We start from the raw sequence: 17086 nt of genomic DNA, 5'->3' as shown, positions 1-17086 counted from the left end.
ACATTCACTACAGCTTAGGCAGAGTGTTTTCTTACCTGAAGTGCCCTTTGATGCTAAAAACGATCATGCCATCTTTCGAGCAAAAGAGCTGTTAAAACACGACTTTGCTGGAGTCTGTTTGTCGAGCCACAAGCGGCGATCAAGTATGAAGTATCCACTCAAGTTTTATCTTAAGAGTGGTAGCTGGTGTATATCAGCTTTGTGTGCAAATAAGACCTCATAATATATATGTACACGCACGCACGCACGCACGCACGTGTGAAAGCCTAGTCTCAGCAGCAGAATATGTCAACATGTTATTAAAATAGTGGTCTGGCCAGTAACAACATAAACCACACACACACACGTACACCGTTTGCTAAAATCTATTTTTAGCAGCACGAAAAAGTCAACACACCATTAAAAGCACCAGGAGTGCTGTGACCATCTGCTTAACTTGCATAAGTGCTGCGATAAATGTCCATTTATAGTTTTCATGTCAGGGGGGTTATATATTAGCTGATACCAAAAAAAAAAAAAAAAAAAAGGAAAGACCATATCAGTTGATTTCGTGATTTGAAGATGTCCAAAGTTTTAGCCACTTAAAGCCACAAATCTTAGAGAACACTTAAAGCGTTCAAAAAACCTGACAATTTTAAAGATTTTCATGATGATATATAACACAAATAAAACTTTTCGGTATCAATGCAAGGGGATTTGTTGAGGGACAATTGCGAGGAAAAACAAATTAAATTTCAACGACTGTATGAGTGAAGAATTGACGAGCTATTTCGCCGCACTTGACATTGGATAGCTCAACAAACAGTAAATCTAGATAACTTAAAAATACCGATTATATTATAGCATAGAGAGTTGTGACATTTAGCAGATTGTGAGCAACTGGGGAGAAAACTGAGCATAATGGCTGACCACTTGACTGCATTGCAGATGGACAATAATAAAAGCTGAATGTGGCTGCAAAGTTTCCCCTGATGTACTGGCGTTCCTACAAAATGACTTTAATTTTAATTGAGCATTTGGGACACACAATTTAACATCACAGCCAAAAAAAAGGCGTCCAGTGTAAAATCGAATGTCGACTGTGCCACTTGAGACCGCCGACCAGATGCATTTTCAAAAACTCACATGCATGCAAACCATAACCGGATGTTGGAAATTTAGCTAAAACACTTGGACTGGACTTAACGTAGAGTCCGACTTAAGACCTTGGATAAAACCTACCCCAGCATTGAAATTCTTTTCCTGTTCACAGCAGGCATTTGTCATCTATCTCGACAGCTTTAAAATCTTCACCCATGACACATTTTTTTGTCGTTAATATTCTTGCCCTTTAAAATAAAATTTGTGTTTTTATTTGGATGATTATTTTCTCTCCTCCTCCTCATCATCATCCTCTGCAGGTAACTGATCGATATTCCAAGACTAACATTCTATCCATTCTATCTACAAATACATGGGGATAAAGAATTTTTTTTTTCTGTGCTTCTAAACAGTGGAACTCTCTTCCATATCACATTCACTATTTTTTCAATCAAAGGCAATATTCAAACGCTCATTGGAAAACCCGTTTTGCTTAACAAAATTATGTTTGATTCTTTTGTTGTTGTTTTTTCTTCTTCTTCTTTTTATTAGTAATCAATGCGATTCCCTTTTACGTCATATTTAATTAACCAAATGTAATCTTTTATACCTTTTATTTTAAATACTATACATTAGCTATTACAATCTTTAGCTCGTGGCGCTGAGTGTATTTTGTGTACCATAGCCTGCTATTGTTTGTTAGTGTTTTTAATGTCGACTGTTCCCACTTTTATTAATGTTGGTCAGCTCAGAGAGTGCAACCTGCTTTTGTTGTGATGCATACTATACATTACACACCCGCCCACACGCAAACACGTGCACACACTTTTACACACATACTATGCATTAAGAAAAAGCTTTGAATACATATTTTATTAACGTGTATTGTAATTAAGATTTTCATCAGGCGAAAAAGAATAAAGTTCGTGAGCCCCAGAAGTGTCGTCTGCTTCACTGCTATTTTTGGCAACAAGGGACTTCACTGACAGAAAACGAAGAGCGAGTTTCGAGTCTTGTTTACATCCTTTCGCTTATCGAGACATCATTAAGAGATTTTTTTCCTATTTAGTTTTATATCTTATTAGTACACGTGTACCCCGATAATGAGGACGTAAGACCTTGCTATTGGTACAAAGTATCATCAGGGTAAACGCTTTCCATTTGGAGACAGTGAGACTCTGAGCTGGAGACTCGAGTAATAACTTCGGTTGCAAACATGGCTTTGAAGTTTTATTACGATTTGATGTCGCAGCCCTCACGTACAGTGTACATGTTTCTTAAACTTAATAAGATTTCTTTTGAAGACAAAAAGGTTGCACTTAGAAAAGGTATGTATGTACAGCTCGTTCAGTCGTCGCCTATCATTGCAGGTGCTTACATGTTGTACAAATGAAATCGCTCTGCCGGTCATCGGAGCCTTTTGCTTTTCTGCTTACTTATTCCTTTCGTTTACACTACAGTACTAGAAGAGTAAAGAGTTATGCCTCAAACTAAATAGTTTAGAATCACATGGTAAAATTTGCTTGTGGGCTTGTGAACAATTGTTTAGAGGTAAGGTGTAGGGCAAAGTTCAACTGTGTATATAGTAGGATTAAGGGGCTAAAATTTTGGGTGTTGTCTCTCGCGTTTTTAACATGTGTAATAAATGTAAACTTCACCTTCCCTACCTCCCGTCTCTAGTTTGAACAACTTTTACTCGTGAGCTCAAGACACCTTAATTCTTTGTTGGTTTTGTTTCTGACCTGCCCATCACTGAGCAATGAGTCAGAATTATTCCCTTCACATTAATATACAGCTTCTCCCGTCAGTGAGGTTTATACTGTAGATAATTTATGCGTGTTCACAGCCTTTAGGATGACTTCCCTCACAACACATAACACACATAACACATACAACACATAATAGCATTATTTCGGAAAGTGTGTGGTGGGCGGGCTCAATGGGCTAGGTCTGATTGCTGCACACTACTTCGTAAATTATTAAGGAATATATCAATGGATTGTTGCCATATTTTCTGTTAATCTCAATAAAAGTTTGACTATGATCATTACTCTGCGTATGTTTTGTGTATACTTTGTTTAGGGGAACACAGGACAGAAGAATTTGCCAAGATTAACCCTTTGCAACTAGTTCCTGTAATCGATGATAATGGATTCATTTTAACAGAAAGGCAAGTTTTCTTCTTTCAGTAACAGACTTTATAGAAGAATACATCATGGCACCTTGTCCACGTGTCTAAATGGTGCCATACATACCTAATAATACATATTTATTTTTCTAGGCACAAGTGGGTGATGTACATGGCATGCAACTAATTAAATTCTTTTACTTGACATTCTTACTCTGTAATCCTGTACTTGTTACTATTCTCATTGCTTTATTGTCTAGTTTATTATTGGTCCATCTGTCATGTATCTCATAGACTACTATTTAGTGTGTTCTTAAGCATTCAATTCTAGACTGGCTGCACCTTCACTATCAAACCCTTCAGCAAAGTATCAACATTCATTACAGCTCAGAGGCAATATGTGTTTTCTTCCCTGAAATTCCCCTTGGTGTTAAAAATGATCATGTCATCTATCAAGCAAAAGAGCTGTTAAAGCACAACTGGTCATGACATGTTTGTTGAGCTCCAAGTAGCAATCAAGTTGTCTTTAAAGAATGCTAATCGGTCTCTCGTCACGACAGGTGTAAATAATATGGGAAATCTTTGACAGCTGTATGCTTGCATGTCTTTGTATAAGTATATTTGTTGCTGTAAGTTTAAGTGTATCTGTCAGTCTGCACTGTTAAGAGTCATTGAGCTCACCTGTATGGAGGAAAACATGATTACAAGTGGCCTCTATAATGAATAACACATTGACAGTGAATTAAATTATATACTTTCTGACATGTTAACAGCATAGCTATTGTGGAATACCTGTCAAGTACAAGGAACACACCTGACCACTGGTATCCTCGGTCAGACCCACAGAAACGAGCACGTATCAATGAGTACTTGCACTGGCATCATCTCAACACTCGACTTGGATGTTCTATGGTCATCCAGAATCTGGTTAGCAAGCATATTATTTTCGTGTCACCCCACTACAAATAAAAGAAAAGATCATTCTTTTTTTTCCATCCAGTTTTCTGTGTCACTTTCTTCCTTTCTTTCACTTTGTTTCATTTCGAGTATCAAATCAATTTTGCATATCAATGCAAGGCCAGTAAAGGGAAGGAATTCACGGCCGAGTTTAACTGTACGCACATTACCTCCCTTTACACGCGCAGCTCACATTGACAGGTTGAGCATGGATGGGGGTGGGGGAGCTAATTGGAACGCCAAAGGCATTATTAATAATTACATGAAAAATAAATTCTGGTATTTTTAATGTAAAATATGGGGAAAACACGCAAATAAATAATGAACCATTGCTTTCAACAACAGAAACATGAAGATATGCTCTCAATCTTGTGCAGTTGATCATACCTAGAGCGACTGGTAACCCCGTGAACATGGGCAAAGTAAACTTCTTCCGACAGAAGGTGAGGGAAGTGGTGAAACACCTGGAGGAATACTACCTGGCGAAGACGCCGTTTTTGTCCAGTGACGTCATAACCATAGCGGATCTTTTCTGTGCCTGCGAGCTGCAGCAACTGTACCCGGTCCTGGAGGAGGGGCTGTACGAAAGCAGCGCGGTTGTGACGGCCTGGATGGCGCGCGTGCGGAAACAGACCAACCCCTTCTTCGACGAGGCGCATCAGGTCGGGCGGCAGGTTCGCGTCATGTATGAGAAGATCAAGGCCCAGCTGTGATCAAAGTTGTCCGAATGTTTACAAATTATGGCGTCGTGTCGAAAACTTGCTTTTGTTACTGTTAGAGATTACGTGACAGACCGATAGCGTGTTTGTTTATGAAGATGGAAACGTGCAACGAGCCTTTTCTGATATTCAAGATTTTTTTGTGGCTGCGAAAAATCACCATATCAACCTCTAAAGATCATTCCTTAGTGCTTCACCTCGGGGCAAAATTCAACTTTCCAGCGTTCCTGGAAACTGAATCCATTCTGTCATTTTAGTCTCCAAGCCTGGATTGTACTTTGGTTGGAAAACACGTATGATTCTGACAATAATTCTTTGTATTAATGAATCGCTTAATAGCTGTTTGGACCTCAATGGAAAGTCTATAGAGGTTTTTAGGGGACCTCGCCTTTGTTGGCTCATATGCATTTATCTTACATTTCCCAGGAAACCAAAATAAGTCAAGGGAATTCACCGTAACATCAGGTTTTGTCACGTGATTAGAAGGCGGACGTATTGTTAAGGTCAAAGGCGGAAACGTGTGGTCTAAAGGGAACGTGTACACACAACGAAAATCAAACCATTTTTATTGGATGAAGCCAGACAGCATTTCCATCGGCGGCTTATTTTGTGCAGAAGAGTGGGAACAGCAGCACAGCTAAATGTGGCTAGGAGCTCAAGGGATTTATTCCATTATGAATAAAAAAAAGGTTGATTTAAAAAATTAAATTTCAAGACAAATCTCCTGTAAAATACAATAAATTTCTACTGCTCATTCAAATTTGAATCAACAAAATTTTAAACAAGGTAATATACCGTTTTGCTGCATTTATGTTGTCCATTGTCAGTTTAATTGAATTGCAGTTCATTCTTGTCTATGATTATGATTTTTCAGCTAGCTAAACATGTCTTATATAATAAGTGAGATCATGCCGACATACAAAAAAATTCTTTTTGCATATTTGTGCTGTTTGATTGGTCTGTGAACATAAAAGCATCAAGAAATATTTCTTTAAATTTAAAAAATATATTTAATCAGAATAAATTTGATTATACAGTTTTTTTTACTGTTTTAACAATGAAAATGGTTAGAATGTTTCCCAAAAAATATGTATGCCGATGGGCGAATGGAATAAAACGGGGAGCATATTCAGCACAAACTAATTTGTGGATACAGGATAATGTGAAGGAAACGATTTCAAAATTTCCAGGTTCTACAAGCTGCCTATGTCACAGGTACAAGCATTACAATCTCCACCTTTAGAGTCAATGAAAAGAATCGATCGTCTGAATCTACGTCATCATATATAAATTATTCATTTACAGTTTACATCCGCTTAAAATACATTCTTAATATTTTATGAATTAGCTACCAACCCTTTTATCATAGAGCAAGAACAATATTTAAGCCTACAAGAAAAAAAACTGTTTTGACGTGTGTTGTTGACAACATTATTGTCTAAAAACACAACGAAAAAGCGAGTAACATGTAATCTAGTCTACAATGATGAATAACAGCACAATAAATATTTACTTTTTATTGACTGAGGCAATCTTACAAAATTCTTCATGGAAAGTTATCACATTGGGCAGAAAGTATCGTAAATTTCGTTCTATTGAAGCGCACATTATAGTCCGAAATTTACAGTAAACATTTTGTTATCAAAATTAAAATGTAGTAGATTTTTAAACTTACAAAATATTTTTGCACATATTTTTAATATAAATAAATATGTGCAAGTCAAGCAGGCTTGCTCTCCTATGAAGAAACACATCGTTTCTCCTCAAATCATTACACATCACTTCAAATATGTCGGTTAGCGAACGGAGACAGTTGCAAGCAGGAGGGAGGTGAATTGTGGGGACGTGCTTACTTCCAAGTTTACCTGCTGTGGGAAACCGTGACACTTCATTTCCCGGACTCTCCTCACTCTTAGCGCAGAAGACTTTTTTTTCCCCTGCGGGAGGCTGAAAGACTGGGCCAAAAGACCAGTAGGTAATTTCCGGTGAGAGCTGCAGTGCAGGCCCGCTGTCAGCTAGCATCGATTTGCCTAAGAAAAGACTGGCAAAAAAAGACATTTAAAGCTAGGAAGCTATTTCAACAGATAATTTTTCTGTTGCTTATAATGCACATTTAGTCTGCCTTGTACGTGGAATGAATTAGTAAATGAAGGAATGAAGCGTAAAGTGTGTTATCATAATACACATATGCAGACTGTGAAAGTGACAAGGGATGTTTGCATCTGAGACAGAAGTTCATGCACTGAATGCATCACCAGGTACCATATACATGTGTGTATCGTTATGTGAGTGTACAGTATGATTACGATGATTATTATGAATAGTATTATTATCTTCTTATAGGCATGAAAGATAGGTCTGTTCAGTAGAATAAATGTCATTTATTCTCTAATCAGTGAAGATTACTGAATTCATTTTTATTAAAATTTTACTGTGTCTCAACAGACAACCTAACGCAAGCTCGTAGAAACTGTAGCAGTTGAAATTCATGGCTCATCCAGCCATCCACCGATCCACTCACCCACCTGTCTACTTAATCCACGAGTCTGGAATAATACGTCTGTATCCTACGGCCTTTCCTGACTGATTTGTGCCCCCTGGCCATCGTCTTTGACAAATATTCCACATCGACAACTTCCGATCATTGGCATGCCATTCTCACTTGGAGCACCCAGGATCATCGCTGATGAACTGCTAGCAGAAGAACAGACTAGTGTTAGACCAGACAGATTAACTTCCACTGTCACATTTAGATAGAAAAGCATTTACAGGATGAAGATGGTCTCGTCCACAACTTCATCAATTTTACGAAGACCTTTGACAGAGTTAGAACAAAAGGTTATTGTAGGTATGACAAAATTCTAGTCTGAAGAAAGTTGTTCAGTTCACCAATAAGCGCAAAAGGACACCAAACTATGACACTTCTTTCAGACAACAGCGGTGGTTGTCAAGGATGAAACTATCGCCGGTACCGTACTGTTTAATATTCTAGAAAATACTATGCAAGAAACCTTTGATGACCTCAACACAATGTCCATATGCAATTTCTGCTCTGCAGACGACTTTGATCTGACAGCAGGAAGTAATAACGAAGTGCAAGACATTTTCAGTTGACACAACACATGCACATGGGATGGAGACCACGAAGGACAAGAGTAAAGTCGTGGCTACACCAACACTGATAGATAAGCAGAAGTCGACTTGAACAGAGGACGCGCACAATGGTCAAGAGGTTCAAGTACTTAGAAGCCATCTTGTTCAAAGATGGCAGCATCTTCACGCAGAAATCCACTTTAGGATAGCAACAGCGACGTCAACAACGGCCGGGATCTGGAAAAAATTATCAGGGTTTCTCCCAAGAACAGACAGTACATGAATATCATAAATACCATCCAGCTCGACAGATGCGAAACGTAGATTCGCATGCTGACACAGGTTAAAAAAAATCCATGTATATGAGACAAAGTGCCGGGAGAGCTGTTTCAAAATTTCTTCCTGGAGAATAAGACCAACGAATATGTGCAGAAGACGGTCGTCTGCGTATTCGCCATCAAGAATCCCTTCTGGCGATTGTAAAACGGAGCAACTTGTCTGGTTCGGCCATGTGACACGTCACATCCTTTTGAACCTTCCTTCAGGGTAACTTGTAATGAGTCGAGGTCAAGGAAGACAGTGGAAGAGTTGAGTGGAAAAGAAGCTCGTAATATTCAGGTCTTGTTTGCTCATTCATTCATTAATTTCCTTGATTAGCGATGCTGGTTCACCCCATACTGGTCATCAGGGGAATGGAGGCGGGGGGAATGGACAGACTCATTGGATGGCAAGGCATGATAGAGGCCTGAGTGACAGTAAGCGAGTCCTGCAAACATCCATTCAAACATCGTTCTTACAGTTACACTTTCAAGGCACAGTGCAGTCCCATTTTCAACTTCAAAAGTCAGCACACACTTCAGGTCAGCACATTATCCAACCTTCCAGGCACCACGTTAAGGACACCATCTTATTTTCGCTCGATTGACCTTTAATTATCGTGCAGTCACCATCATCCACCGCCCATTTGGTAGCCGCCATTTTGAGAGGAGAGCTAGCAAAGGGTGGCTACTCTGCGAGCTTTCTGCTGGCCGCCATCATGCACGTCACGCTCGTCTCATTATCGCGAGACGCACTTCTTGTTCACACGTGACATGGCAGGGGCAGGGGCGGTAAGCCGACAGTCGATGCATTGCCCTTGAGAAGTATGTAGTGGCCCACTTACTGTCGTCGCCTCCCACGAGAGGGACGCCGGGAAAATCGGCGGTGGGTCTGCCAAGAATAATGATGACGGTTCGCTAGACATCGGGGTGGCAGGGACGGAAGATTACATCTTGTAGCATTCTCTACCACTTCTCTTTCCTCTTCGTCGTCTTCTTTTTTTGTTATTTTATTTTTTTGAGAAAAATTCGCTAACGTCAGAAGTGGTTTATCGCCTCCATGGCCGAACTGTCGAATTTATTTGATTCAGCCAAGCGATCAATTTCCGCAGTGTAATTTGATTTCTTTCGGTCACATTTGTGATTTTGGATTTTTTTTCCACTCTCCCCACGTGGTCGTGCATATGGTTCGACTGCTCCCCCAGGAAAGAAAGGGGTTAAGAGCCATAAATCAGTAAGTGTGGAATTCTCTTTCGCTTCTCATTCACACACACACACAGATACACGCCATCAGTTCACATATCTGACCTCTGTTCAAAAAGTTAATAATAATTTACATAGAGCTTTTCAGACTATTTGATCAAAGCGCTTCAGAGAAATGATGTACAGAAGTAAACTGAATCACCAACAACCATCCACCGATATTCACATATAACAGACAGGTTCACTTTACAACAGAAATATACTCATAATAAATAGACTTATACAATCTGTAAATGCAGATATACGTTAGGCATGCTCATGGCCAGGGCAGGGTCACAGTAAAGTCACTGTTCGCAAATAAATAAAAAGTAAATAAATCCATTAAGGACTTAAAGGTGGTAAGAGAATCAAGTTAAACAAAAATAATAAGGTCAAAGATAGTCCCATAATCTTTCGGTTTTGGTGAGATATTTTAAAAACCACACTTTTCTCGTGGCCAACTTTAATTAAAAAAAAAAATCTTTCACTCTGCCTTTCCAAATCCATATCCTTTCAGACATTTTTCAGAGCCAGCGTAAGCAGACGAGACAAATAATTACTTTCGCCACTGAGTAATAATTCTTTCTTTCTTTTATTTATTTTTTTTTTAATGAGTCGCTTATACGTCCACGAACGTTTCTGCGAATTGAGCTCAAGAGACCAAAACTTGTCGCGGCGAATATCGGAGAGTTTTAAAGATACAGGATCGCGAGGTAAGCTAGGTAATGACGTAGCATCTCCCATCTGTCACCAGTTGGCTGTCCTGGGTTCAGCTCTCGTCTCGGGCACGCTGTTATTTCTCTGCCTGTGGCATCTGTTTACAGGGCTGGCTGCCTTGCCGTGATACAGTCAGTTGCTGGCTGGACATAAAACACCAATTTTGCCTCCCAACCTCCCCGTTTCCTTCACAGCCTTGGCAGGCAGTAAGCGGATCTCTGGCCATTTTTTTTCTCCGCTCGCGAGCTGATGGACAGGGTTCGTGACGTCAGATCGGCTGCAGCCTCGGACTGGCGAGTGACATGCGCCGACGACGTCTTTTGAATGGCTCGTGGGACTAAAATTAAGTGTGATTGAAAGGTAAGATTAGAAAGTGATCCACTGGAAAGAACCCAGCTCTCACTAACGTATAGCCGGGACTTGTCCTAAACGCTGGCCGCTTCATCCTGCCAAGGAAAAGGATCGTTTCCCGATCGTCTTGTGTGCCACTTATCTTCCTCGCTGATTACATTTCACCTCTTTCGACCCCCTCTTCTGAGCGCGAGCTTTGTGGGGTCCAGTGCACACGCTTTCGTCTTCCAGGAAGTTCACTGAAAAATTTATACGAATAAAGAAGAATTAAGCATCTTTTACCATATTATTTTTTTTTTCTTAGAATGTCTGCCTAAAACAAATTTTCATATAAATGAAACAACCATAAAATTAAAAAAAGTCTTCAAGTATTTAAAATGTAATGTTCATGATTATCAGTGTAAATAATCATTGCATATGAGGAGTAACCAGTTTAAAATTTCAAGCATTATTAAACACACAATTAAAAAATTAAAGGAGCAAACAATGATAGCAATATTTAATAACCGTCATCATAAAGTATAAAAAAAAATTAACAGCAAAGGTCAATGCCCCAAGAACAAAACACAGCGCTTCTGACATGACATCCTCCGGGCCAAAGATTTTTTGTGCTTTTATTTGAAACGGTTCCACCCGCAAGTAATTTTAATTTAATCCACCTTCAGGTCCTTGTTGCAAATCACCGTTTGAAATCTGTCTCCCCCACTACCCCCCATCGCCACTCACCAGACTGTTGTCGCCGACATGCTCCAATGAGGAACTGGCTACTGTTTTTCGATTTTCTATTTAACCTGATGAAGGTAACTCGATCTACAAAGCAATTTTAAACAGAATTCTATGTCTTGTGCAATGCAGCTGAAATTGTTGTGCTGCTCCGTTCTCTTTGAACCAGCTTTGCTTATAAAGCTGCTTATCTTTGATCAGAAATAAAAATAAGTTTTAACTTAACGACCTAATGGGATCTCAGAACGGAAATATTATCGACCAAAAATGATATGAAATCTGATTTACTTAAAGAGAAATGATGTTATCTTAGTCTTTAAGAAAAATTCACATCGTTGGTAATCAATGGTTTGCTCTGCTAAGAAGGATCCAAAGCTGAAGAGAGAAAGAAAGTCTGAGCCTTGTACAAGCAGATGTCTTGCACTTGAAGGCATTGTGGTGGAGTAGCCAATAATTTTCTCAGTAAAACACCAATAAGTATTCAAGTAAACAAATCTCATATTTACAAATCGAGAATCAGTTCCAGCAACAGTCTTATGGAGCTTAGAGATCTGGACTGTTGACGCCCAGTATGTGGAAACTGTCATTCTATTCATCTTGGAAACCTAGTTTCCTTGAAATAATTCTCCTGCAGTTTTATCCGAGAAATTCATTTGAAAAACACAGTATAGTGCTGTGAATACTGTTCTTTTGAACTCCTAGGATATAGATTTTTATCACTTGACAAACAAAAACAAAATTCAATGTTGTGCAGCTGTCGTGAGACAAATTCACAGAAGAGTTTACCAAGGTCTTACTTGGGACAGACCATTCTCAGAAATTGTTCTGAGAATAAAATATTAAAATACTGAAAATATTAACAATAGTAAATTGCTCCTTGGTTATTAGTTTTTTTAATATCCGCGATTGCTTGATTGGATTGGCGGAGTAACATTCAATACACGTATTTGATGAAACAGCGGATTGAGGGAAGGTTATGATTGAATGTATTGTCTTTGATTGCAAGCAATTATCTTCCAAGGACGTGAATGAGAATAATAATTGCAATATTAAGCATCAAAGAAATTCTGGTGACAAATCATTGAAAGTCTTTTGAGGACGGTAATTGCCTAAATGAGGTAAAAAAAAACCCACACACACACGACTATTAGCCACATTGATTCACACAGAAAGGAAACGTTAACAGATGACCCACACAGTTAAAAAATGGAAACTAATTCTTCTTTTACAAGTGACTTTAGTTATATATCAAACACGCATACACTAAATTCATGCATCAGATTTTATTGGTATAACTGCTAATGAATATTGTTAAATCAGACCATGAAAAGAGACACCTGACAATAAAAATATATTTACATTAACAATAATAATGATATACTACAACCCGATTGTCGGTGAAAACCTCTTTAACTAACGGAGGCGTTTCTCTGGAATTTCTTTGAAATACGAAGGCAAAGAGTGATGTCTAATGGATTTCTAGTCCATGTCTACACTGAAGTAATGTCAAAGCGTGAACAGGAAGTGTGAAGAGTGGTGTGCTAATATAACTAGGTGGTCACAGAAAATCAGGTAAAAAGGTCAACAGGAAGATATCAGATAAAAAAGGGAGTGAAAATGCAAAAAAAAAAAATTATATAAATTTTTTTATTAAGTCTTCCAGAAGTTGAATATTTTGCTGTTAAGAACGCGAGAAAGCCTCGGATGAAGCTAATCGGAGTTTGAACAGAAGATGGAACAAATCTCGTGGGGTTCCGAGAAAATCCGAGACTGAGGTCAGCAAAGTTACATCAATAAGCGACACTTATTCTATATGCTTAAGAGTTTGCTATCAGTTAACAGACAGTCTGCTCCAGGCTTTGTATCCTTGCATCAAGAAAAAGTAGTTCCAAGAATAGACAACTCACTGATGGTGTGAATGACCTTTAGAGGCGAGCCTTGAGGGCGGAAAGTTTTAACAAAGATTCCATTAAGTTCTCATGGATGATAGGCAACCGACCTTTGAGGGACCAGGGGTGAGCCTCAGAATAGAGGCAACTGCTTGGCAAAAAGAGTGATCACTAGTGGTCGGGACTGTCAGGATGTTCACGATGAAATCCATTTTTAGACCACGTCCCACGGAAACCTACTTCGATGTTGCACCGTCTCTACATTTTTTTTTTTTGCACAGGAAACCGATTTAGTAGTCCTAGACTGGAGCAAAAAGCTTTCGTGAATTAAATGTCTGGGCCTGAAATTTATACTTTCTCTGAAGCTATTTGGATAAATCGAAGGCAGTTAGGAATGGTAAATGGTGTATTCGGGATGAAGAATGAATTGAGGTTATGGGGAATTTCATCCACCGACTCGCTGCAATATGGCTTAATCTTTTATTTGATGACTTGCTGTAATGCGACTTTACTCTTTATCTGATGATTTAATATCCGATAACCTTTATCTGATAAACTTTTCCTGAGAACTCGGCCATCTACGGGACTAGATAGTAAATAAGGTTCTCTATGGAGACAGTTTGTCCTGTGGGCTTACCTTTGGTGTTGGACGTCCTCGTTAAACCAGATTCATTGTCTGTTGTTATTTTCCTCCAATATCACTCTTGTTTGCAAGACTTTTTCCCGTTCAGTCAAAAACAAACCTTTATTACTAATGTTTTTCATCAGTCGTATACATCACTGCTTTAAGTCATTATTGAACTGTTTCTACCAGTTTTCCCTCCAAGCTTAATTGGTAAAATTTTAATTTGGTAAAAAACAAGAAAATCGTTTTTGCCACTAGAAAATAAAGTGACTTAAAAGATCTGGAATCAATCAATAAACAAAGCAAACATTATGTAGAAACAGTTATTAGTTTATGAACGGTTTTATTTTCTTGTCACCGCCAAGTCAAATATTTCATGTCGAGAGACAGAAATTTAAAAAAGTCATAAGGCTAAACTAAAATGGACTTTGCTAAAGATGAAAGATTTTGCTTGCTTTGGGGAAAAGATGTCAGTAAAAGCAGCATGCAATCTGCAAACGGCTGTTGTTTGTTCACAGCCTGTCAAATTTCAATGACAAAAATTTCTGTGCTTCAACATGTCAGATAAAGTAAATGTGTTTTTTGATCTGACTGTTTTTAACATAAAAGAACGAAAAGTTCATTTTTTCAGGAGCTGCATCTTACTGATTTTTTTTTTAGTTCTTTAAACAACTGGGAGAGGCTGTGCTAGAAAAAAAACACATTAATAAATCAACAGAAGACAGTTTTCTTTAGGCTCTGAACGATTTCTAAATGCCAAACGTCATCTGAAAGAAAATGGCTTCAGGTGCTCATAGAGAGCAGCAGCAGCAACAATAAAACAACAATAACAACAACAAAACCTTCTCGAAACCAACCAACAAAACTTTGTCTGCATGACACGTTGACGACATAGAAATCTGTAATTTCAGCTCCTGCACTCACTGGATTCGCGAATCCCACGAAGAGCTCGCCATTTCAGAACAATTTTTGTAGCCTGCTTTAAAGGAATTCGAACGGCAGTAACTAACAGAGAAACCTTTTTTTTTTACGATATATGTGATCTGTCCATTTAAATCCCGAGTCAGTATTTTTGCAATGTAATGGGTGTGGAATTCTTCACTCTCCCCCAACACCCTCCTCCCTTGCGCCCACTCAAACAGCAATAACATGTCAGATGAGATGAGCAAACAAGGAGAACAGGAGATGTCACTGACCGCACAAAAAAAGAAGGAACAATCGAGAAATGGCAGAATGCAAGGTTTTGCACTTGCGAGCGGGTAGGTGGGTGGGCAGAAAACAGAAGGGTGGGTGATGGTAGTGGTGGCGGCGGAGGGAATTCTCAGACAGCTTTGAAGCTTTAGAGAAATAACCGTTGTCTTTCAACTTAAATACATGATCGCTGTTGGTTTTCTGTCTGGCAAAGTATTTGCAAAATTGCTTTCGTCTCTGATGGCAAACATCCTTGTCTTGCGACTGTCGTTTGGTAAATGTAATTTTAAGAAAAGCTTTGCTGTGACCATGGTTGACACAAGCGCTGGAGCCTCGCCGAGTCCACTCCACTTCATCATCTGGACACGAAGTGGTTCTCCACTACTCTGGCTTCCTGCGCTGACCAAGCTTCCGGTTCATTGTTTCTACCATCATTACATCATGATTACAGGAACTTAAAAGAGGCTAGCCTGGGAGACCCACAGCCTCGTTTTGGAAGTGGGACGACAAGGAAGGAAGGGGAGCATTGAGGCTACTGATGCTGCAGGCGACGTTTTAGCGAGATCGATGCTGACGTGAACTGAGAGACGGGAGGGTTTAAAGTTGTTGAACTCGGGCAAAGGTCGACAGTCGTTCCTTCAGGTCAGGATATGGAGTAGCTCAGACTTTAGATCATGAGCGTTCAGGTAAATGCGTTGGGAGTAAAACACTCAGGCGAATAATTTAGGTCAGGGTCATTTTTGTTGAATTTCTCACTTCAGGGCTTTATGAATAAATAATTTAAGATTGTTGAGGAAGCTTTAGGTCAGAATCGTTCGTCAGAATATATCTGGGTCAACAATGTCTGGAGTCCAAACCTTAAACTTTACACTTGGGAATATTTAGAAGAACGTTGACTATTTGAGGCTCTGAGGGTAAAAATCGTAGAATAACAGATAAATAAATAAATAAATGCTTTATTCAGTTACCACAGAAATCCCTTAATATCAACTCTTGTATTTGTTGTGAAATTTAACTTAAGCAGTTCATGTGCATGCGGATTTCAACTGAAAGTGGTTTCATGTAGAGCAGTTATTTATTTATTTATTTTTGATACGCATCTTTTTGAATACTTATTGTTGGACTTAATTGCCTGTTCAAGACATTTTTGCAAGATATGGATAGCTGTGTGAAAACTGCTAGGGACAGTCTGCTCTGTTGCATCCCTGGACTTCACACAATTTTGTGCTCGCCAGCAGAGTTCGGTTTCTGAACAACGTGTTGTTGACAAAGTCTGGATCCTCAATTTCCAAAGCACCAACACTCACGACCCAGACATTAATCAACACCATGCTGCAGTTTGGAAGGCACTCAGTTCAGTTAATTAACTCCCCTAGGAGTTCTTCTCACTGAGGCGTGCTAGCGACTTCTCACATCGTCTCGCGTGGTTATGACGTCACCTTTTCTGGTGGCGAGGTACAGCCGCTAAAATGTCGGAAACGCCGTCGAAATTTTTCTTCCGGTCTGAGAGATGTAAGGGAGGTGTGAGACAAGTCTGGCGAGAAAGTAATGGACGGTTTCTGTGTTTCACTTCAAACAAGATTGTCTTACAGTCTGACTCGCAGCTTGGGTAATATGTCTTGGTGGCGAGTGTCACGTGCTTCATAATCTGAACACGTGACGTCTGTACTGTCACGGTGATGTTTTGAATGCATTGTAGGTTTTAGCACGTGACTTTTCAGATGTTATACTGAATGCCTCAAAGGCTTGTCACTTGATGCGTGAACTGTCTTAGTGACCTGGAGCTTTGGCTGTGTTCAGAAGAAAACCACACGAGCAAGTTTGAGTCCAGAAGATTCATCTCAGGAAGCTGTTAGAAAATAGAAATTGCAGTTTAAAAGCAGGGTACAGATTGTTGAAACATTGCAATTAGTTGAATGTCAAGGAATGTCTAATTACCTGGAGGCCATAAGCGGCTCACACTGTCTTGGAACAAAGTTCCCTCCTTCTCACTACATTTATCTTCCACAATAAATTATGTCCCACCAGGTCAACCCCTTCCTCAATGCCTTGAT

At 39.3% G+C, this 17086-nt stretch overlaps 1 protein-coding gene across 1 annotated transcript; it reads left to right on the top strand.

The window, feature by feature from the left end:
* Positions 1-2073: 2073 nt before the first annotated feature.
* Positions 2074-5923, top strand: LOC112562146 (glutathione S-transferase theta-1-like). Its single transcript, XM_025235205.1, has 4 exons — positions 2074-2408; positions 3163-3250; positions 3982-4135; positions 4543-5923. The coding sequence occupies exons 1-4, from the start codon at positions 2297-2299 to the stop codon at positions 4876-4878; spliced, it is 690 nt and encodes a 229-aa protein (XP_025090990.1). The 5' UTR covers positions 2074-2296; the 3' UTR covers positions 4879-5923.
* The last annotated feature ends 11163 nt before the right edge of the window (positions 5924-17086 follow it).

This window comes from Pomacea canaliculata, linkage group LG4 (genome assembly GCF_003073045.1).
Source record: "Pomacea canaliculata isolate SZHN2017 linkage group LG4, ASM307304v1, whole genome shotgun sequence".
Classification (NCBI taxonomy): Eukaryota; Metazoa; Mollusca; class Gastropoda; order Architaenioglossa; family Ampullariidae; genus Pomacea; species Pomacea canaliculata.
The sequence above is the reverse complement of the archived record's forward strand: the minus strand, read 5'-3'. Positions and strand labels throughout refer to the sequence as shown.

Bases quoted from the DNA above. Each gene is read 5' to 3' on its own strand.
- LOC112562146 (XM_025235205.1), top strand. From the start codon at position 2,297: ATGGCTTTGAAGTTTTATTACGATTTGATGTCGCAGCCCTCACGTACA. The intron at 2,409-3,162 runs GTATGTATGTAC...TACTTTGTTTAG, and splicing joins AAAGGTTGCACTTAGAAAAG to GGGAACACAGGACAGAAGAA. The intron at 3,251-3,981 runs GCAAGTTTTCTT...ACATGTTAACAG, and splicing joins GGATTCATTTTAACAGAAAG to CATAGCTATTGTGGAATACC.